This window comes from Pieris brassicae, chromosome 11 (genome assembly GCF_905147105.1).
Source record: "Pieris brassicae chromosome 11, ilPieBrab1.1, whole genome shotgun sequence".
Taxonomy (NCBI): Eukaryota; Metazoa; Arthropoda; class Insecta; order Lepidoptera; family Pieridae; genus Pieris; species Pieris brassicae.
In genome coordinates, this window is record NC_059675.1 from 7,348,985 (window position 1) to 7,372,471 (window position 23,487).

Genomic DNA, 23,487 nt, shown 5'->3' on the forward strand with positions numbered 1-23,487 from the left:
ATAACAATAGATATTTAAACAAATATTTAATTCATATACCAAATTATATACAATGAAATCGGAGAAAAAATTTCATTGTTATAACATTGACTCATGTAATGTACACTACAGTGAAAACTTGCATGTCAGACTGAAAGATATGTATGTATTAAGGCTATACTTAGAAATATTTACTTGATATATTGTTCGGAAAATTATTCAAGCCAAAAACACCGAACTGACGCGACGGTAAGCAACATGGAATGTTTTGTAGTAGCGACTACATAGTAGGTATATGTATTCTATAAAATTATATTTTGATTGAATATTAAAGGCACTAACAAAAAACTATTGAGTATATTATATATATGTTTACGATATCTAGTATCGCAAACTTAATCATTATTCGTGTATATGTGCGCAAATTCTGACATATATTTGCAGCTTTGGTACAATTTTTATTAATCTGAATTCGTTCTTATCACTTCTAACACACTGACAGATGAAGACATTTTAATAACACCTACTAAGTTTTCGCTATTGGCGTGACACATTGCAGTGTAATAATTATTTCTGAATTATTCCTTAAAATTAAGCGAATACGAAGCTATTAACAACGGCTTAGTCATCTTAGCTAAAATCTATGTTAAGAGGAAACATGCAATACAGAATAATAAACTGAACAATATGAAAAGCGTAACTTAACAAGAAATTATATACGACAAATACAACAAGACATCTACAGATTATAAAATAAAATGTATAATAAACCCAGCACCGTTACAACTAATTATAATAGTTACACAGTTGCTATTTAAACTATTTATAAACGATTACATTAGTCTTACAAAGAAAGTACATTTACTAATATGGCAAAGTTTTCAATGTAGCATTCGAAAAATAAAGACCTAATTTTATTATTGAATTTATACAAACTCTATACTAGGTGGGCTTTTGAAGTTAAGCCTAAACCAATGAATTGTAAATACGTTGAGTATATAACGAACAAAGTTGTATGATGTATACAAAATCATGTGGTAAAGCGTATGCAGCAAGGCATTTCAATCATACAAACATGTACACGTATATTTACCACCTTCGATGTACGGTTTTGTCGAAATCTCATATTTTGTTAATATTTCTAGCGGCACCCGCACACACAAACGTTTAGATACGTAAACAATACATTGTCCACTTAAAACCAAATATTACCTATAAACTTAATAGTTGCCAAAAGAACTAAGTTACGATTAACTAAGTCTACGTCTAACATAATCTCGAAAAATACACAAGGACGGTGTAAGTAGACAAAAAAACGTTACTACAACACATACATAAGTAGTTTAATTATGTCCAAATAATACATGAATCGATGTTCATCGATCGGTAAAAATTTGTAGAAATATATCTTTATAACTATTACCTAAATAACACAATAAATACATTTTAAAAGGCACAATAAGGCACTGTTACATCGAGATGGTATCACAATCAATGGCGCATTCTAAAACGTCTTTCAAACGTAATTTCAATTGGTCCATTATTTTTTAATGAAAATATTCTTGACCGGCCATTAAGAAAACCTTGAGAAACGTTTTTGAATACGGGACATAATTTCGTTAATGAAATTTATTCTGTTATCTTCGACATCTTAACCATAGTCTATTCTATTTGAAGAAGGATTTCCAACGGTCTTATCTAAAAGAGCATAGGAACCTTACTTACCAGTAAATTGCAAAATGAATTCTTTCATTGAAGAAAGAAGCAAATGCTAACACCGCTGAAAACCGGGGGCCAGTTCAGAAACCATTCAATGAATATATTTACAAATGAGCCATCATACAATAGCTAACTTTTCGAACTAAACTTGAATTAATCTAATGATCCACAGATTATAAAATGTAGACTAATGAATTTGCGATTTTTGTACGACAAGCATTACCTAGTTTGATTAGCAACGCAATATTACACTCTGGGAAATACACCAATAGTATGTGGCTTTTAATCAAATCCCATTTTAATAAATGCCGGGATGTTTTACCAATTCTATAGAAACTGAATAGCTCCTTTTCTATTATAAGAGTTATTTTATGAATTACAATTGGTGTATTACCGATTTGTCACTTTGAGCCGTTCTTATAGTCGATGTTTCATTTTATGTAAAATTAGATTATAGAAAACACATTGTATTAATTGTACGTTCAGCGTCCAACGAATATCAATCTAAAGCCATGTCAGAACGTTGTCTGGTTTGTTTGGCGTCGAATTGATCAGCGACTGCACATCGTCCAGAAGTATATCATTTGTGAAGTCACCCAACTGAAAGAAATTTGTAAATTAATTCATTGATATTTGCTGCCTAATTTAAACCTATAACGATATGTTTGGGCAGAAGAAATCCTACATGCTTTTCAAACCTTTTTATGCTTTCTGAATTAAGATGTAACAATACCGCCTATCGAAATGTGTGTAGGTTATGATAAATTACTCTAAATATTAATTGATATGCAGGCCTTCATTCAAGTTGTGTACCGCCCGGTTGTAAAGGGTGAATTTATAATTTGTTTCATTGTCATTCAATAATTTTTTTGCTCTATTGTGCCTGTGCTCCAGAATGGCAAAAATTATCCGATGACTGAAATTATAATCATTTTACGTTCATAGTAACTAGCATAATTTCACCTCTCACCACCGCCACATATAACAAAACCTTTACTCATATTTAAATTATTACCAAATCATCCGTGTCTCCCAATGCCATATCTGTATCGAGGTTCGCGCCGGCCTCGCTGGTACAGTCCATACGGTCATCCATGCCCAAAAAACCTTCAGGAGTATGGGGCATGGAGTAGGATTGTGAGACAGCCATGCCCAGGCCGCTATCAGCTGACTCCTGGCGTTGATGGTCATTGAGACCTGGGAGGAAGGGGTCCAGAGATAGGTCTGTGCTCGCCGCGGTACTATTTGTTAAGGAAGACACGATGGATGAAGATTGCCGCGCCATTAATTCTTGCTGTAATATTTTACAATAAATTAGTAATCTACTTAAGTTTTAGGAATTTATCTCTGCTTTGACAATGTACCATAAAAAAATCATTGTAATGAAAATGCAAATTTTATTCGCATTTAAAGTAATTACTAGATTAGAACATTTTGTAATTACAGAACATACAGGACCGATATCTGTTTAGTCTAAGTAAACTTCCTCAAGATAGTGGAACTCGGGACTCCCAGGAGATAAGAAGAACTGTATGAAACATTACCTGTGATGTGAAAGAATAATGCAGCCTAAAACGTGGATTACCATGATTAATGAGTAATGTACCTGGAGCCGTATCTCCTGCTGGCGTTGTTTCAGTCGTTCACGCTCGAGCTGTAATGACTGTAGACGCAGTTTCTGTTGGCATGCTTGGACCGATGCGTTTGCCCACCCACCGCCCGCCGCTCCGGCATTCGCAGCCGGCGTACGTTGCAAATGTTGTGCTGTAATAACAGAAAAAGTCTCGATTCGTGAATATGTAATAGCATTGTGTTTTTTCTTAACTCATAATCGATACTTATGGTGGTATTGTTCGCATTATGATATATCCTAGACCTTAGGTGCTTAGAAGAGAAGACGCGAATCGGCAAATTCATTGGAGATACTTACGTATTCTAGGGTCGAACCAAGACGTAGTGCGAGCGGCGTGGTTAATAAAATAAATTTCTCCCTCAGGAGTGGTGGCTTGCTCCCAACCGTCCGGCAACGGCCCTAGGGGGTCCGTCGTCGCCGAGGTACTTGTACTCTTCGCTGCTGAAATTATCAAATGCCCTGGTTAATATAGAAAAACTTTGAAAAATATTTGAATTTCTCAACAGCGACTAGTTGCAAGCCAGCGGTAAATATAACGTGCGCGTGATTCTGAAGTTTGGAAGGTCATGCCTCTTCTAATAAAATCACGAAAACAACGCCAACGGAATCATAGCAATGCCACTTCCTAGGAAAGTATTAGGTATAGCCGGAGTAGTTTACGTGATCAATTGAAAACATGCCAATACGCTACGCCATCCATGTTTGCTCGTGCTTTTTGTTGGACGTGTTTTGAACAACATTCAGTTTCGTTCAACTGGCTACTTTTTGCAGTATACAGCGTGTACACGTTGAAAATACTGTATTACTTAAAAACTTGGAGCCTATGCTGAAGGAATTCTCGTTAAATGTATAAGGAATGTCTTAGTGTCTTCTTTATTTCGGTCAAGAACAAGGCTTCAGTGGCTTTCTTCGTGGGAAGCATAGTTCAATCATAATTAAGTATATCGGCAGTACACATTGAAAACTTAATCAATATTTTTCGTCTCTCACGAGACATATCCTTTCAATTAAGCGTGCGTTATTCTATGAAGCGTTTTGCTTGTCTTCATGGCATATACTATACAACTTATATTAAGTTCGTCTTAAAAACACCCCGTAGACTTAATGTGAATCATCGCCAACATACGCTCTCGTCTCCACACGTTCATACATTCATCTCCAAGAATATATTTATGTATTTTGTTCGCAACAAAAACCGACCATTCATAAACGAATGATATACATAACGTATAATTACGATTTAATTATTATCATTATGACTAAGAGAACTTAACTTTGCAAACTGGTAATTACATAAAAAATTGTATTAATTGTATTATATAAACGAATTATTCTGAATCTCTATTATGGTAATTTATGAATAGTTCTTTTAATATCACCGCATTTGTAGCTAATTTAACACGCACTAGTTATTTAATATTCTAGAGAGGGAATATTCTTTTCCTGCTTGCCGGGTAACAAAACTATAATTTCAATATTCAACATAAAATCGTGGATATCAGCTATTTATTGTAAAAAATATACAGTTTTAAAGAAATAAGTGAAATTAAAATGAAAGGTGTGATTCGTGAAATTTTTCCTTTTTGATTAACTTTATAGCCACATAAACATTACTCGTATTATGTATTAATAAATGCTAATCAACTACTATCATTAGCGGTAAATATTAACGAACATTGCACTAAGCGAGTCACGTAATTTAGAGGCCATTGTCAATTATGTATAATTCGCAAATTATTATTCAATAATACAATGACTTGAAATAACGTTCACCTAATAAGGCAGAATATAATAAAACTTTTAATATTAAACTTCTTTGTGTAATGAGATAGGCCGCTTACAAATAACTATCAGTCATGAGAATGCTATTTTATATGAAAGGTAATGTTATCGCGACATCAGATTAAAACAAGGAATGTGCTAGAAAAACATTATTCGTGTCAGGTACTCCCGATAGGCTGCACGTCTAATATTTGTTGACTAGAGTTTACAATGAGCCAGCGATAAGCTTTCAGGCACTTGCTCTGATTTAACTTAAGGGATTCTAAAATTACAAAACGTGCTGTTGTCACGTTTTACCTAAAACTATCGCTACTATTAATAATTAATTTACAAGGGACGTGCCATATATATTGAAATGCTAACGAAAGACGTTATAACATGTATTTAAAGAAAACCTTCACGCGCGCTGTGTAAAAATAGGTAAACAGTAAACACAACTTCTCAATGGATATGTTTACCATAGAGAATGGATTTTGAATCTAATTTAGTACTACTAGCTCTACTGGTCTAATTCACTCACAACATTCAGTTATATCGTTTCCTACAAATGTAGCTTCTATTAGAATGTATAAGTTACAATTATTGAAATTACTATCGAAGAGGTGTAGCTACTAACAGAATATAAAAATATAGATGTAATTAAGTCATTTACTTTGAACCTTTTTCATAATTTCTGTCCTAATCCAACTATGACCAAAACTTACTCAATTTTAACACGTGTTGATTAGTAATTTGCAATTGATATTGACAAGTAGAGCGTTTGACTCGCTTAAGTGGTGACATGCTAATTTAAGCATAGAACATGCTAAATGCTCCGGATTTGTAGACATCTAAAACGCAAGAAGCACAAACATGTCTGACTCGCGCGGATGTGTCGCAAGTCGCTAAAAACCGGCGCAGGCGCCACGGTTTCGGCGCCGAAACACCAATGTATTTTCTGGGCGCCTTTCAACACTCGTCTCGCATCGACCAACGGAAACAACGCGTTAATTCCCGTCATAAAATCAGTTTTAGAATTTGGGTTATTTACTTGTTTTTATTTTAGTTTCATGATAATTTTAAACACTGTTCCAAAGCCAATTAGATCACGTGAAAATTAAGATGTGTTAACTCATAACTGAGGCTATAGGTTGATAAAAGCTAGTTTAAATAACTATCAGCCATGTTTTGCAAACTATGAGATCATCCAGTTACACGGCTATATTGATCTGCTTTTTTCGCCTGATTTAGTAACTGCCTGACAATTTAGGTATTTAAAGACTTACGTACCTGGAGTGGCTGTTGGAAGGTTCTGTGGTGAGGGAGTCGGTGTAAGTAAGGCTTCCGCACTTTGATGCTGCACGCCACTGGCCACCGTTTGCGCCGCCAATGTCTTGCGAGGATCTTCCCATGTGGTCGTCTTTGTTATATGGCTGTAAAAGAGACAGGTTTCATGTAATTCTGTCTAGAATCTAGATAAAGACCGTCCGAAAGGAAGGACTATATATGAAATGTTTTTTTCAAATGTTACTTATTCATGAAATTTGATTCAATTCAATAACTGAAGCGAGAATGAGGTACAATTTCACTAACACGGAAGGTTTTTATTACATACTGTTTATTATTAAGATACTAAATCCGAAATCTGAATATACTTTCATTAAACAGAAGATTAATAACTCGTTACCGAAACATAAATCAATTTTTGAACAGTATAAAAAGAAATCGGCAATCTGCACAGCTTTTACTTTTACAAGGCGGTTCGTAGCTCATTAAAATGTGCCGAAAACTAAATGTATACTATGTGTGTATAATAAAACTGCAAGGTCCGTGCGATATAATAACGTGCCTCAGACACACCTTGCAAGCCGAATCTTCCTACTTAGCGGTCGATGTGACCAATTTGTAGGAAACCGGACGCACGACGTGTGCGCAAGCGACCTAGTGAAGTTGTTCGTTACTACGCCGCTTGCTTATTTTACTTTCCTCGCAATTAAATCAGTCCGCTGTCAATATACAAATAAACTTGAGTTCAGTAACACAAACCATCAAATGAAGAACGAATCAGTGAAATACAGGATACCTAAACCTATACCAGGATAATATACAGCTTAAATAAACTATAGAAGTAGTCAACCGACCGAGTGATAAGAGAAATGGAGGTATAAAAATGAAAGATAAGGAAAAGGCATATTGGAAAGCTGATGGAGCATGACCAAAGAGAATCGATTTGCACGGAACGGTAATGAACTTGGCCTAGCTATCAGCTGTTGCTACCTATGCACCTGCATCACACGAGTTTTTTTACAAAACCCTTTTTTCGGATCATTGCCTACCTGCTGATATTTATAAATGATAGGGTCAAATTTTATCCTACCATATAATGTTCTATGCCTATACCTAAATGTTGTAATTGAATACTATATCCTTATTATTTGTTGCCATGAATTACATAATAACTCGCAAATTAAAAGAATTCATGTAACAGGAAATAAGTTTAAAGCAATAAACATCTAAGAAACAGCAGTTATACTTGTATAGCTAGTCCTAGCTTAACTCTGAAGTTAGGAAGATGTGGTTGATACGTGGTGTTGCAGGTAACGCGGGTGGTAGGTTTGCGGCATGCGGGGTGCGGGGTAGTGGCGTGTAATTACAGCGCAGACTGCCGGCGCGACTCGGATTGCATAACATCAACCAAACGCTCCGTGCACCCGCGCATATTTGTACACAATTACATTATTCATCAACACCCTGTAATTGTGGGCTGAACAATTGACAAAAAATTATATTTGCAATTAAATTATAAAGTGAAGGCCGAGCAAAGACTGTTTCGATTTGGACAACATAATGAATTACATGGGAAGCTTCATGCCCGAATTCTGAAATGACAATTAGGATTGGAAGAATAATTATTGATTTCAATCAAATATTGCAACTACTTTCGCCAGATGTATTGATTTTTTTTTGAACAAGTATAATGTAGTGTGCCGTATTACTGAGATATACCGTTAGGAATATGGGTGAATTTACTGTTTTTGACTAACTCTTTCAGTTACAATAATGATACTCTAGAACCTACTTTTCGAGACATTGCTGCAAGAAATGGTAAAAGTACCCTATTGTCAAGCCTTTTTAGACGACGTGATCATGGTGTTTGTCGGAGAAGGTACTAGAAATATAACGACGTGCAAATACTGCGGCTGAGGTACCAAAAATAGACTCAGATTTGCTCCACAATGCTTTGGGCTGCAGCCTCTAAAAAGGAATTAGGAAGCAGTTAAATTCAGTGCAACGAGGCTTCGCACCAAAGCTCAGTCAAGGTTACCGAACCGTATCTCTGATCACCAGCTTGATCCTCGCTGGACTACTGTCCCTTCATCTTAGAATCCAAGAAGCTATGTACGAAGCAAAGATGGGGTTATTTCAGTCCGAATTGAAAGGCGTCTGTTACGTGGTGGATACGTATTTGTCATCCCTCCAAAGAACCTGATATCAAATGAATGGCTGATAGAGAACAAGACCGTCGTAGGATAGATGCACCACCAGTAAAGATTAATACGGACAGAAGTGGAGTACACGAATTGGAGTAGTTATTCCTCCCAAATGTTGTTTCAGCCTATTCAATAAGGAAATAAAACAAACAGGATTGATTACATAGATGTCGCCAGAACACGTTGGATTCTTCTCGTATCTTCACAGGTTCAGAGATAGATAAAGTGCTGCCTGTCCTTGTAGAAATACAGCTGAAGAGACGGTAATATATGTCCTGACTGACTGTCCAATGTATGGCTATGACAGGTATATCATGACCAAGTGGGAATGAAAGTAACAGAGACGAAATTAAAAGAAATAATGTTGAATAGGTTAAGAGATATCTTTCTCAAATTTGCTGTAAATAATATACAAAAAGAAACAAATAGTGCTTAATCATGCTAGTTACCAATCCTATCTACTTAAGATATACATAGACATACGTTATTTAATACCTCCGAAGACAATATGTATAAAAAATGATACAGTACATTCAATAACTATTTGAAGTTAATGAGTGACTTCCATATGAATAAGTACGCTGAGTATGTACAGTGTAAACTCCATGTAAAGTCCCTCGATTTAACGACAACGTCCCTAAAGCACCAAAACACTCGGCTTTTGGTTGGTTCAGTCTTCCATACACTCTACATGCTATGTATGCTACTACATAGCATAACACACATCCTCAATAATAATAATAATTAAATAATTAAATAAAATAGTTAGAAACTGTGGAACTTTTTGTCGCTTTATTGTCCTAGCCCGTAATAACTAATATATAATAAACTCGACTGTCGGCATCATACTTACCGAACTTTTTAAGAAATCAGTTCTTTTGTTTACAAATTGGGATTTAACACGAAGATGCCTCAATAACCCAAGATATTAATAAAATAAGTATGTAAAAATACAACATAAATACTGGTGCAGCAAAAGGCGAAAATAACAGGCTATACGCAATAGCGTTCAAATAAGAATTGTTATATTATGTAAGACACTAGTATGAAATAAACTCCATATTTACATTTAACGACAACTCTTTGTAACCTCAAAATATGCACAGTCCCTTGAGTTTACACTGTATTTAAAAAATAATATATGCACAGTGAACAATCACTAGATGACAAGAGCATTGAGAAACAAAATATCTTTCTCTTGCGAAGGCCTTCCACTCTTACACAATATAATGTTGCAGTTTCTCGATATCTCAATACGGGTTTGTACCAAACATGTTTGGCAAAAGATTCAAATCTTTTAGTGTAAATTAAATGCTGTGGCGACCTTAAATTCTATTGATAAGAAATGTTTTCGAATAACCCCTCAATAATGCAATCCTTATTAAAATATATATAATACCGTAGTACCTAGACTTGGTTCGGGTGGGAAATGAAAAAAAAAACATACCACAATAAAATATTTGCACTTGCATAACTTGATATTTTCTTTATCAAGAAAAACTTAGCTTCTGGGTAAACAAAGTGTAAACTGACTAAAAAAAGAGCGTTGTTAAGCAACTATCATGTACCTATCCGCATTCGTTCAATAATTATCAATAAACAGGTACTAAGTAATTAGAAATATTTTTCTGTATTTTGGAAGTGTAATATTATTATGTTATATACATTTTATGTTTACCGTATTTGTCATATATTGTAGAATGGACAGGTTGTAACTTACACTATACAAATAAATAAACAATGTGGTGTACTGTAATAATTAAATTAATTTTTTTATGAGATCTTAATAATTTTAGTAAAAAATTTAATCATAAAGTCGAAGTTTAATTTATAAACATCTATTTCACGAACACTTCAATGACGGACAGAAACGGATACACGTCAATTCGGACGCACATCCTCGATCATAAGATTTTCCTGCTTTTACACTTGAACTGAAACAGATGATATATTGTAATTTGGCCGGAAGCAGATATGTCATGATTACGTAATACGGTATAACGCCAAGGCGCGTGTTACAAAAGAAACACTATGATCGAAGTAAAATTAAAAAATTAAGATATTTATTGTAATAGGTCATTAAGGCCGAATTGAGATTTAATGTATTTTAGATGGTAGATAACTATTACTATTTTTGCATTATTTATAGTTTCGTGGAAATAAATTGTCTATTAAGTGACTAATTAGCAGGAAAATAATTACTTTTAAGAGCTTGAGTCTCTCACAACTTGAGTTCTACGGATCATAGGTTTTCACTGAGAACAACATGGCGGAGACGGCGTTCTAAATTTGAATCTCGGACGAGTCGGCGTTCGCGTATACGTAAATAAACGCACACATAAATAATCAGTAACCCTATACAAATAATTAAGCGTACAAATGATTGTATGTCGAGCACCTCGTCATTATGTTTGTATAGTGAAAAGTGATACTCATAACGTTAGAAGAACAACGGTATTTAGAAATTGAAAATCGGCAACAAAAACTAGTGGTGTGTATATTGTCTACCCACACATTTGCACGGTTGCGACTACACAAACTAAATTAGACGAAAACGTCGAAATGACGCATCGACTTCCGGCCGATGATTTTATTATGGGATCTACTGTTTCAAGTAACTGACGTTAGTTTTTATATAACTGTATCTGTAGCGCTGAAAGTGCTCATTGTTACGCAACTATTCAAGTTAATAAATTTAGCAGAAAATTTTGTAGCAGGTAAACTCACAACACATTTTATTATAATCATCCATAACAGACTCAGAGACTGAGTAGTGTAATAATATTAGTAGGACAAGCAGAAGGCGGTCGGGACGCGGGCAAACTAGTCGGCCTTGCGGCTAGGTGGTCCACCGATTGCCGCTAGAGGTTAACAACATGTTTCATCTAACTTTAGAAAGTACCCAGATAACGCGCTAACCTCTTATCGTGACTTAATTATGCTCTTTCAATCTTAATTAACACATGACAACTAGTGTGGGCCGTACTTCACACTTCTCTTAATGAAGTAACCTTAAAAACATAGAATTAATTTATTTTTCTTTAGAAATAGTCGCTGAGCAAATTAATTACTTCGATTTTATGAAACTATCGACGATACGCAAGTAGTTGATCACTCGCAGTTCTACCGGAAATCAATATATTATTTCCCCGTTGGCAAGTTAGCCTTGCTCATATCGTCATTAAATATCAAAGGTGCTGTAAGGTGGGGCAAAGATGACAATCGTGCTTCAATCGTGACCTGCCAGCTTCAAAGATTGAGTCAAACTATTTACTGCATCCGGGTCGTCATATACAAGCTAAATAAAAAATCAATTCCCTGAAGATTTTGCCTGTATAAAAAGATCCAAACCGGTTTAAAGGTCGCATAGTGTCGTTGGTGAATAATAAAATTAGTAACAGAAACCAGAAATTCTGTTATTCTGTATCACATTTTTAACCATGTTTATTTAATATTTATAGATACTTAAATACAGGTTGTAAAAAAAATTATAGCGCTCGATCGACGCATTTTATTACTTTTTCTTTCATAAGTTCATGGAATTTATAGATACGAATTTGGGAGTTTCACCAACGTAATTTAAAACATAAAAAAGGTTATCAAAGAAGTGTTATTCATTAGATCTCTAGTCATCTTTTATATTTTCACTATTGACCTTGGAAGTCCTGTGACCGCACTTTTGGAGGAAAAAAGGCATCTACATTCTCTAAGCAGCGGCTAAGAATGCCGAATTTATTTAAATAATAGTGGCCATTTGTTCTGTTACATGTAAATAACCAATTTCCTCTTATTTTTATAAAGTTCCTTACGTCACATGACCGTTATACCAGTTGCAATAAACCTACACCCACAGAGTCGATTCCAAAATAGTGCAAAATCGTGCATTAATACACATAAGTCGACGAGTATTATACAGTTATTGCATCTGACTCATAGGGAATCGTGGAGAGCTGTACCCTATAATTAGACATTAATCAGAAAAAGGCAGAACACCGAGCATGTGTCCGGCGCCAACGGAAGCCGGTCTGGCACGAATAATTCATTGTGTATTACGCGATATTCATTCATATGGCTTCTAGGCAGGTTGATAGGACGCCCATTCACTGAGGAGCAAGTGCACAGGAAGTTCTAATGGCCGGCGACCACTTGCTATTGCACCGGATTTACAATTGACCAGGAACTAGACAGTTATGCAAAAGTAAACCTCACGATAACACATTCGCTAGCAGAATTTGATCATAATCGGTTGCCGACTTTAACATTTAGTACATTAACGTTTTAATAATATAACTCTTTTGTTGCTACAGTCATCAATAAGCTTTCATTTTCCTGCACAGAGGGGGATAAACTGTATATCTGTTGATTTTGAACAATATTAAAACTTTAACACATTTTAACAGGAAAAAGTTTTGCGTTGTCAAGTCCTTAATTAATTGGTAAGTTACATCAGAGTCATATTTATTAATATGTAGATCAGAAGATAGGTAATGATACGATTTAATTAATTCAATTAAATATTGTTATTATAGAACCTATATTTAAATAATCAAAAGTGTATATTATTGATTTGTTTTATTGAAAGAAGAAAAGTTGTCAACAACTTGTTACACTGACAACGGTATTCTAATTTGAGTATTCCATGTGCGTTTTATTCTGATACCAGGACCATAGGTACTAAGAAGCAACTGGTTTAGAGCCATTCAAGTAGGTATATCGCTATGCATGCAGCGAGGCTACTGTCCTATAGCGGCCGCGGACTTTAGACCCGAGTGTTTGTATGCATGTCCCGTTCTCTCCTATGCTATTCCTGATAGTTATGTCCCGTTCTGCCATCCTCCCGCACCATCATTTACCTCGGCGCACATTCGTTTCGATGTCGGTGGACTTTTTGCGTCACAGCCTGCCTCAACTCTTGAGATGTAGCCTTCTAATCTTAATGGAAGATTATCAAACATCGATATTTTTTATAAATGCAATTTTAATATGTTTTACTATAGATAGTATAACTAAAGATATATCATGCTACATGCCATGAATTTAACCCAGCCAGCAATAAAACTGAATGGCTTTATAATGAAGCCTGAATTAAAAGTAGGCCCGACGCAATCTTTGTCCTAACCAAGTCAAAGCTATCTCATTTAAAAGTCATTCAATTTAAATATCATGTATATTGCAAAATGTATGCAACAATGTGCTTTAAATGTATTTGTAATAGTTGAAGCCTACTTTTAAATGTCAATTCGTGCTAATTTGATTTTTTTTAAATATTTCTATAAGTGATACCTACACTACACGTATAATTCATATTTACAATTTTAGATTAGCAATAGGTTATGTTATATTTTACATAACACAGATTTAATAAATTGTTTCATTAAGTCTAAAAACGCATAAATTAAGATCGTCTCATTATTTACCTAAGATAGTGTTATCCGTAATTTCTTTTATCTTGCGTGAACTTTTATCTTGCATGTCGCGAATGATAAATTAAAAATCCCATAAATTATAGAACAAATGAGAAAAAAAACATCAAAAGGTTTGACAGAATCCTGATTCTCAGAAAGAAGCGGTGGGCCCGAGAAATGTGCTCCAGTATTAGGGTTTGAGAGAAATACGTAAAAAATGTTGCTAGAACAAAAAATTAAGATGAATGAAATAGCCGCTTAAAATATAAGTGTCAGTGAGAGAGATTATTTTTCAAACATAGTTATCAAAGCTACTTCGAGTTACCCTAAAATAAATCACTAGAATATAAATACATACAAAAATAGAACATAAGAAGTTACAGGCCATAGAGGTAACAAAAAAGAAAAACACAAAGAAAGTAAGAAACGAAAGAATAATAAATGCGGGGCGCGGGAACGGTGGTCAGTTCTGAGAAGCTGTATCGGGCATCGGAGGCTGCGGCAACATCACACACCGAGATCTCGTTAACTCATGGCATGAAGTGAAAAACGAACACACGGCGGATACACTTTGAAAGCACTCAATTAAATTTTATACAGCAACGCCCACATTTTATATTTTAAATTTTTGTTACATTTTTTCTAGTAAATTTATTTCAAACATTAAACGAGTATCCGTACATTACATATACATAGTTTTCATTCACCAAATGACGTTCAGCGACGAGCTTATAAACGCAAAATAAATCATTATATCTGAATATCTATGTTACAAATTGACAGATTGGTACTAAATTTGTGTCTGTTTTTGAATGTTTGAAGCATACTGTATCTATGGAACAATCGCATGCAGCGTAGTGTTCAATGGAAGATCGAAGGAGGCGCGGGGGCGGCGGGAGCGGCGCTCACGCGCCAAAATTAGACGTAAACAAGACGAGAAACGAGGCGCCGCCGTCGACAACGACGTGGCGTAATCTGTTCTTACTTCGTACCGCTCGCTGTTACCTACTTACCACCTAAATATCAATCCGGATCGTAATATGCACAGGAGACTCGGACTCATAAAATAACGTAGCGCACTTGACATGTATTATTTAAATACCTACTGATGTTATGAAGATCCTAAAGGGGCTATTATAATGTTGCCGCTAACGCTAGTACGCTAACGATTCTTTTCCTTTAGAAAAACTTGCATAAACATTATAATAACTGGAAACGTTGTAGAAGTCAATGTTAATTGTTCTGTATCGTTTGTAAACTTCAGCCGGATGTCACCTTTCGTGCATCATGCTAAGACAATCATCTTCAATTATGAGACGATTGTATTATTCAAATTCAGAAATTATCCTTTCAATTTGTGCGAACGTTAATTTGGCTAAATCGGTATTGGAAACAGGAGAAAATAATTTAAATAACCTTTGTGACTGTCTCACAAGAAAAAAACTATAAACTAATCAGCATTCTACAAAGGCATGTATGGCAATGCCTGTTTCCAACAACCCATACGTTGAGATGTGGTTTTGAATGTGTAATAGTCAATAGAGTAGGTACCTTCCGTTCACAATCACTTACTTGAACTGGAAAACATTGAGTGCAATCATGACTTATTAGGATTTCCTATGTCTTAGTGCTGGCGAACCGGAACTTATTTATTATACTGTACCAAAAAACAACCTTCATTTCACTCTCACGGGTAATCTAAGATAATTTAAATGAAAATCTTTTGTTTTAAGCTTAGTGTTTGGTGGTATCTCCTTAAGTAATATTCAAACAAATAGCGGCAAACTAATCAATAAAATTAAGGTTGTAAGATACAATACAAAAGACATATCAGTATAGTGTCTCTAATTAATCACACCAGCAAGGACCTAACACCCAATATGTTATGAAACGATTCCAACGGGAATCACACTTAGCGCTAAGTCTCGACTATGATTCTTAGCCTAAAAATATAGACTTTTCATGAAAATATGTTTTTAATATTCAAGTAAGGAAACGGGACACACTTTATTGGACAAATTCATAGTTTTAACAAGTCTTGCAAACTGAGAGACTTTCTGCAAGTTTCTGATTATGCTGAGAGGAAGACTTATTTCTTATGAACAAGGGAAAGAGTATGTTTCATAACACTGTACAATTTATATTAAAATTAGTGATGTCATCATCATGGAATACAAATTGTATTCATTGTTTAACTGGCTCGGTCGCCCGGCATGACGTGGGCCCTAAGGCGCCTGTAGATGTACACACTTGACCCCTTTTGATCCTACAATTAGGCCTGGAGATACTCTCAAAGTACATACTATTTAATACCAACCAATCTTAATAACTTTACTTGTTCTGTGATAAGGAAATTTCTAGATAATAAACATCAAATGAGCTTAAAAAACTTAAAAACTTTTTTTTTTAATATGTTTCGCGTATTTCTTATAAATATAACATCTGGGGGTTCTATATAAACAAAGGTTTTATAAAAAACAATCAAAAATATTGTTTAAAAAATAATTAATTAAAAAAATACTAGCCGCAGTTTGTCTCGGTACATTCGTACATCGCGGTTTTGTTAAAAGAAATTCACGACTCGTATCAATAATCACTGGCATTTAGCATATAGAACCCCAGGCGCATTCTCGGATCAGTTTCTTCTAAGCAAAGTATACTTTATCAACACAGTGTGTGGTCCGAGGTCTTATATCAGGATCACAAAGTCAGCATTGTTATATTATACGTATTAATACCGATGACACAAGATGAAAACCATCTGTGTCCACAGATCACAGACTAAAGTGACGTACTAAGAACAAACACCTATCCTTGAGCAGCCGGTAACTGCTGTTTAAATAGTTATTGGAGGCAGAAGGAAGGTAAATGCACTTAATACAACTATTTCGAATCATTTTAACGGGAAATAGCGCGTTTTATACCAAACATAAATAACAGTATAGATACCGGCAAACATCTTGAACAAATATCCTTGACTGAGCAGAAGCGATTTTTAGGTATCACTGGGAGGGGGTGGGAGGGGTATTGGCGTGTAGTGTGCGGCAGCGGGTGAGTGACGTGTCGATCGCGTGATTGGTAAATCAATTGACGTTTGTGTCCCGGGCTGTGTACGATGAGCAAACTTTCTCCCACTTGTTTAATGCTCAAGAAGTTTGCCGGTATCTGTATTCTTGTTGATATGTCAAAGATTATTTTGTATTTTTAATTAAATATTTTATTTGTCTAATACATATTAAACATACTGTTTATTTTTTTTAATTAAGAACCTTTTTCGCTCTACGACTGTCGGTCCTTTTGCACCTGCTCATCTCAACATATTTTTTTAATGAATCCGCTAGCTCTGCGACCCAAAAAGTATCATGGCCTCCGAAACGAGATCCCTCTAGCGCTCCTTGTCCAGTGCTGCTTCCCGCTAATTGCGGGCTTATTTCCACATCAGAGGATAGAAGATTAGGCGTAATCGGCCAAATGATCTTCAGGTGGGGTTTTTTTTAAACGTTTTGAAGATTATTAAATGTTTTAATTTTTGGTGTATTCTCAACTTTAGTTTTTTTTAATAATAGCCTACCTATTAATAATACAGTTTAAGACCCACTATAACAAGAGATTTCCTGCATAGTATATATAGTTTCTGATCGATTCCGATAAAGACAATGTCTCGAGCCAACATCCAGTAATCAGAGCGTGGAAACTGAGTACCTATGTTCTTTTTCATCAACATGTTGCGTACAAAAACCTAGTGTAAAGCAGAGTTATAAGGTGCATAATAGCCTTTCACACATTGGTATAACACTTACTGCTCTTAATGTAAAAGGAAATAGTGTCACAATATTTTATTTAGTGGCTACGTAAGCAATACCGAGTGTTGAAACATTTATGGTGTGGTGCTTAAATAATAGTTTGATTAAGTAAAACATATAATTATTAGATTGTTGCTTTGTTATATACTGTTATTACGCTTATACTACTACTACGTATATTCCTGCTCTAATCGATTTAAGAACAATTAATTTTTATTTCGTATATAAAGCTTTGATAATTGTTTAATATAAGTGATATTTAGAAAGAAATATCATATTTGGTGTCAGTTCTTGCATGCGCTTAGCCCAGAACGGCTTTAAACTACAATCCAACAGTAAACAAGAAGTTTTACGAAAACAAAGCATAAGAAAATTTTATGTGCATTATTCCTCAGTGTTTGTGCGATTTGAGAAAAACCTACTCACGTACATCTAATTAAAATTAATTATTGATAAACAAACTTAATTAAATGAGGTTATAAGCGTCATTTAACCGCATTTACGTAATACAGTTCTATAGAAATGCCTTTGTCCTGACAACGAATCTTCTGGGTAATGTTCCGTTAGGTTTTACCTGTCGTCTCTTGCGACTCAACTACTTCTCAGAAGATTTCAAATGTTATCGCTTTGAATACACAGCCGACTGCGATAAGACTGGTTCAGTAAACTTCTAAGATATGTGAAACAATTGCAAACTGGCCTTGTAAAAAACTTATCTTTATCAGCGTTATTCAAAACGATGATTAGACAATAGTTTCATCTATAGACAATAAAAACATAATTACCACGTTGAATAAAACGGAAGTTTTCAAATTATTTTATCCTCTGATCCATATAAATTATTATATTTTTCGATATAAATAATTTAATAAATAATATAAACACGAATAAGTTTTATTAAAGGGTGAATGAACCCACATGCATTTCGAATGAAGATACATTATTATTTGTATTCACTGTGACAAGTTCGGCTGATTAAAGATTCAAGAAACGAAACTTACAAGGAAATATTTTCAGATGCGTGTACCAAATATGTCTATAACCTACCTATAGTTATTTTCTTCATACAGTTGTTTATGGGATAATATTATTTAGGAATTGTTTATTACAGGTTAAAGTTTAACTGAGACGAACAGGTGCGAAATGTGAATTTATACTTTACCGATATTAAATTTAAAACATGAATTTCTTTTTTATTTAAAAATTTTAAAGGCCTTTACAGACTGGGAGAGTATTTAGAGAATAAGTTTTGACAACAATTATACATAAATGTTCTTATTTTGGTGACATTTTCATGCCTATTTTTTATGTCTGATTATGCATTTTTTTATAATTAATCAATCTGAATGTACCAATTATTTGCAAATGAACGATTATTCATTTATAAATTTTGACCATTAAAAAAAATAAGGGCGAAGGTAAACTGTAACCAATAAGGTGTTACACTAGCTACCGACCGATAGCGCCGTCTTGGGCGATCGCCAAGGTAATTTGCATCGCTACCCATTTCGGAACATCGCCAAGTCTAGCCGAACAAAACCACAGAGAATTACCCTCCATTCCAATAATAATTAAAGCAAACATTTTGCTAGCAAGACGTTCGCTGGACGTTATGGAGATTATAAAACATCGGTCCAGCTAGCAATTAAGAAACGATGCGCGCGTCTATTTACCGACACGGAAGAGACGCACCAGTTGCAATGCTCCATCGCTGTGCTGTGTGTAGACATTTGGCAAGCAGAGCCAAGCGTTTAAATTGATGTTTTGAATATTGAAATAACATAATTTTGCAAGAAAATTTATGAACGACAGGTTTACTTGCCTACGTGTTTGCTAACGACTTGTCTTTCTAAACCAGAAACTGCTAGATCTCGTTTTAATCTGTTACTTTCTGTTATTTTAACATTTTCTTGCTGTTGAAAGTCCTGTATGAAAACTATTCTTTATCTATTTTATAAGTGATGTAAATATTTCACTTCACAAAACATAATACATTTTTGGCAATTACTATCAATTTTTAACAGTAATTAAATATAAAAGACGGTTTGAACCCATACAATTAGAAAATATGAAGCTAAAATACTATATTAACAATATTAAATTGAATAATATTAGGTTTGATGAATATTATGTCGGTTAAATTTATTTATGATGTGAGTGAAGCTTTGATGTCGTATTGGCTATCTTCCACGACTAGACGAACGGCTTGGTGTTGAGATCCGACACGGTAACTAACTTTGTTAGCAAATAAACAAACATTATAATATAACCACCGCTCCTAAAACCACATCAATTTGCAGTCGAATTACATAATTCCAACTAAAGTCAACCCAAACCTTAACAACCCGGCCTTTTAAGAATTGGCACGATGTCTTAAAGGACTCTAAGTCAAACTGGTAGGAACTGTATTAATCCGAACAACTACTCTGAACACTCTCTATGGTAAATGCGATAGAAGATGCATAGTATGAAAAAAAAATCAGAATAAAGTATTGCAGACATTAATAAGTATTTAAAAACAACCAGATAGCACTGACTTTCCAATTCTTGTATACGAGCTAATTACGATAATGTTTACAATTAACAGTAACTTGCTCTGATTAATTAAACGTAACTACTCCTTAATGTTTATTTCTGAAAAGGCACCAAAACTATTAAATTATATTATGATCAAAGAGTCCCTAATATTCTAGGAACGCAAACGAGTTTAACAATAATGGCAGTGGCGCCAGCCCACGATCGTTACAGCATATTATCATCGTTACGATTTTAGCTGAATATGATGGAACCAATTTGTATTTACAAAATTATACAACGTAATATCATTTTAGAAACGAATAATTTATTAATGTTAAAATTTTTTATTATTATTATTTTCAATTTTAAGTGTTTCTGTGTGTGTTTCATTAGTAATAAATGGTATGTTATGTTAATACTATTACCAAAACAGTCATATGTTAAAAAAAGAGAAAATAATAAAACATAATATTGGTTAGAGAAATAGCCAACAATCTACATTCAACTTTGTTCTGTTAATTTTATGAGTCACTTTACAAGTTGTATTATACTCATTGTTAAGCATCGACGAAAGGTATACGATCATGATAAGATAACAAATGACGACTATGTTTTCAACATGAAGCAGTAGATAAGGATTGATAAGCAATAACCGTGCTCTTTCTAAAATTTTCAATTACAATTTAGTTGGCGCCTCCACATTATCACCTTATAATAACATCACAAGTCAGTTATTGCAAACCATTGACCGCTGAACGTAATAATGTGGGATTTCAATAATAACTAAATCGTTAAACAGGATAAGCGTAGTTCCTCCTTTTTATTTCCTACGTATTATTTAGTTAAATATCCTTAATATACGCAAAAAAATACTTTCTTTAATTGAGCAATAAAAAAATTAAAAACTTTCAAGTATTGTTATCTAACGAACTGAATTTATCAAATTGAACCCGGATAACAGAGTGAACGTGTAGATTCATAATAAGAAAGATCGTTTACGTTTTGTAATTAATTACATAAAAATAATATGTTGCAAATTTTGGTTGATGAGTTGGGTGGTAGGTAAAATATCTGGCTTTATTGTTTGCCTATGATAGTTTCAGAGCTTATTTTTTTACACGTTTTACGTATTTTGACTATATTGCCTATATAGTCAAAACACAACCCACTAGATACGAAAAACTAATTACACAAGGATAAAACTCAAAGCCTATACTTTTAAGAAAAAGTACGAGGATATCTGAATTGAAGATCGACTTACAATTATGATCTCCCAAACTTTATCACACCATACAGATATAGTTTGACCACACGCTTAATCATCTTTGAATGGCAGGATAAAATTATACATTCCTGGTTTTTAATCTATTACGGCGTCGCAACTGAAACACAATATTATTGTCATTTGTAAGGCTTCCATCCACTGCCGTGGATGAGTGAAATGATTTACCCTTGTTTAAGTTCAAAGTTTTTCATGATTGTAGGTCAGATTTACAATACCATTAACAATTGATACAAAAGAATTGATATGTTATAGTAGAAGTCAAATAAGTGTTCCAAATACATTTACATAAAACCGAAGACCATAGCTAGTAGGTATACCCATCAATAATTCTGAAATATTGGATATACAAACATAAAAATTATTTAAATTAATGATAGTTCAGTTATATTATATACCTTTGGTAGTTTTATTGTTGTATATGCACCAAACAGTATCAAAATATAATATATGTACATACATCTAATGGCGCTACAGCCCAAATGGGTATTGGCCTCACACTGCACCTGTTTAGAAAAATAGAACATAGGTACTAAAAATAAAGTACTTCAAAAAATCAAAAGACTTACTTAAGATAATATATTTGCCCCTCCGGCGTTCTCGCTTGTTCCCATCCTGCTGGAAGCGGGCCTAATTCATCTGGTAAGTGAGATCCAACATCATACGATCTTTGTTTGGTGTGTTGATGGTGTAGAGGCGGCTGCTGGTTTTGCTGTCCGGCTGCATAGGTCTGCTGCAAGCTGGCAGGTGAAGAGTGCGCACGAGAGTGAGAGACCGGTGCAGATCCCGTCGCAGACGACGACCCGAACGCGGAGTCAGCCGAGTTTTCTCGCGAGTGAGACACAGATGGCGACTTAGAACCGGTCGACGGCGGGTTAAAGAACGACTTTGGAAGCTGTCGCATACGCAGAGGCACCTGTAGCGGTCGTTTCGAGTCCGGCTTGAGCACAGTGTCGAACAATGATTGTAAAACCGAGTCAGAATCCTGATCCACGCGGAGGACCAGGTTCGATTTCTGTTCGTCCGAATTAAGGGCCATTGTGTCGTCGGAACGAAAAATTATCGAAACCGACCTGGCCCACCGCTGTGACACAACACTCGCACGTTACGGGCCGGCGCGGCGCCACCCGACGTTCTTGTAGTATAGCGCTCGGTGCGCGACTGGCCAATGACGCACGCCCCGCGCTCCGCGCGTCTCCTGCCCACGCGCACCTCCGCCCGCTCCTCCCGCGAAGACCGGTCTTCGTTGCCCCTCAACCCGCCTTCGCCCTGCTCCTACCTGTACGAACTGTCGTGCGCCTACTCAATGTTGATCCTTCATTGCTCCTTTTCAACAATGCGACCAGCAAAACCTTTTCAACCCGTCTAAATCGACGTCCGTTCCCATAAACTATCAGGTATTTTTAATTTACAAGTGGATCAGCATTTACTTGTTTCTATTGAAACTACGAGGACATGTTTTTTAGGATTCCGTTCACTTGTTTTATTCGTCATAATTGTTATACATATATTTTAAAACTGGTATATGTATGCTGATTGTGATTTAATTAAATTAAATTAAAAGTAGGCTTTTTAAAAAAACCGGAATTTTGTAGTTTCTTTATTTATTTATAAGTTTGAAGTCAAGACGGCTTCATCTGATTCTGACTAATGGTCGGAAAAACCATTCACTTTACGAAGTAACAAAATTACAATACAGAATATGAATGTTTATTTCTATGATTATTTATTTATTTATTATTATTGGTATTATCTAAATGCAGTTCGGCCGAAAGTATCAGCAGTAGAATTATTTAAAAATACAAGTCTATTAAGGTATAGACTAATCGTAATTACATTTGGTTATATCCAATTTAACACAGAAATGTTTTCTAATACCTACTAATATGTATGCATA

At 34.9% G+C, this 23,487-nt stretch overlaps 1 protein-coding gene across 3 annotated transcripts; it reads right to left on the reverse strand.

Annotated features, from left to right (window-relative positions):
* Window positions 1-9: 9 nt before the first annotated feature.
* Window positions 10-22,758, reverse strand: LOC123716750 (transcriptional coactivator yorkie). Of its 3 annotated transcripts, none has more exons than XM_045672636.1 (6): window positions 22,160-22,758; window positions 6,383-6,525; window positions 3,629-3,769; window positions 3,305-3,462; window positions 2,714-2,992; window positions 10-2,298 (listed from the first exon to the last, which is right to left on the reverse strand). In XM_045672636.1, exons 1-6 carry the CDS (start codon window positions 22,627-22,629, stop codon window positions 2,203-2,205), a joined length of 1,287 nt encoding a protein of 428 aa, XP_045528592.1. In that variant the 5' UTR covers window positions 22,630-22,758; the 3' UTR covers window positions 10-2,202. The 3 variants fall into 3 exon arrangements, with proteins under 3 accessions (XP_045528592.1, XP_045528591.1, XP_045528593.1); XM_045672635.1 differs by having other exon boundaries at window positions 3,629-3,772; XM_045672637.1 differs by lacking the exon at window positions 3,629-3,769.
* Between the last annotated feature and the right edge of the window lie 729 nt (window positions 22,759-23,487).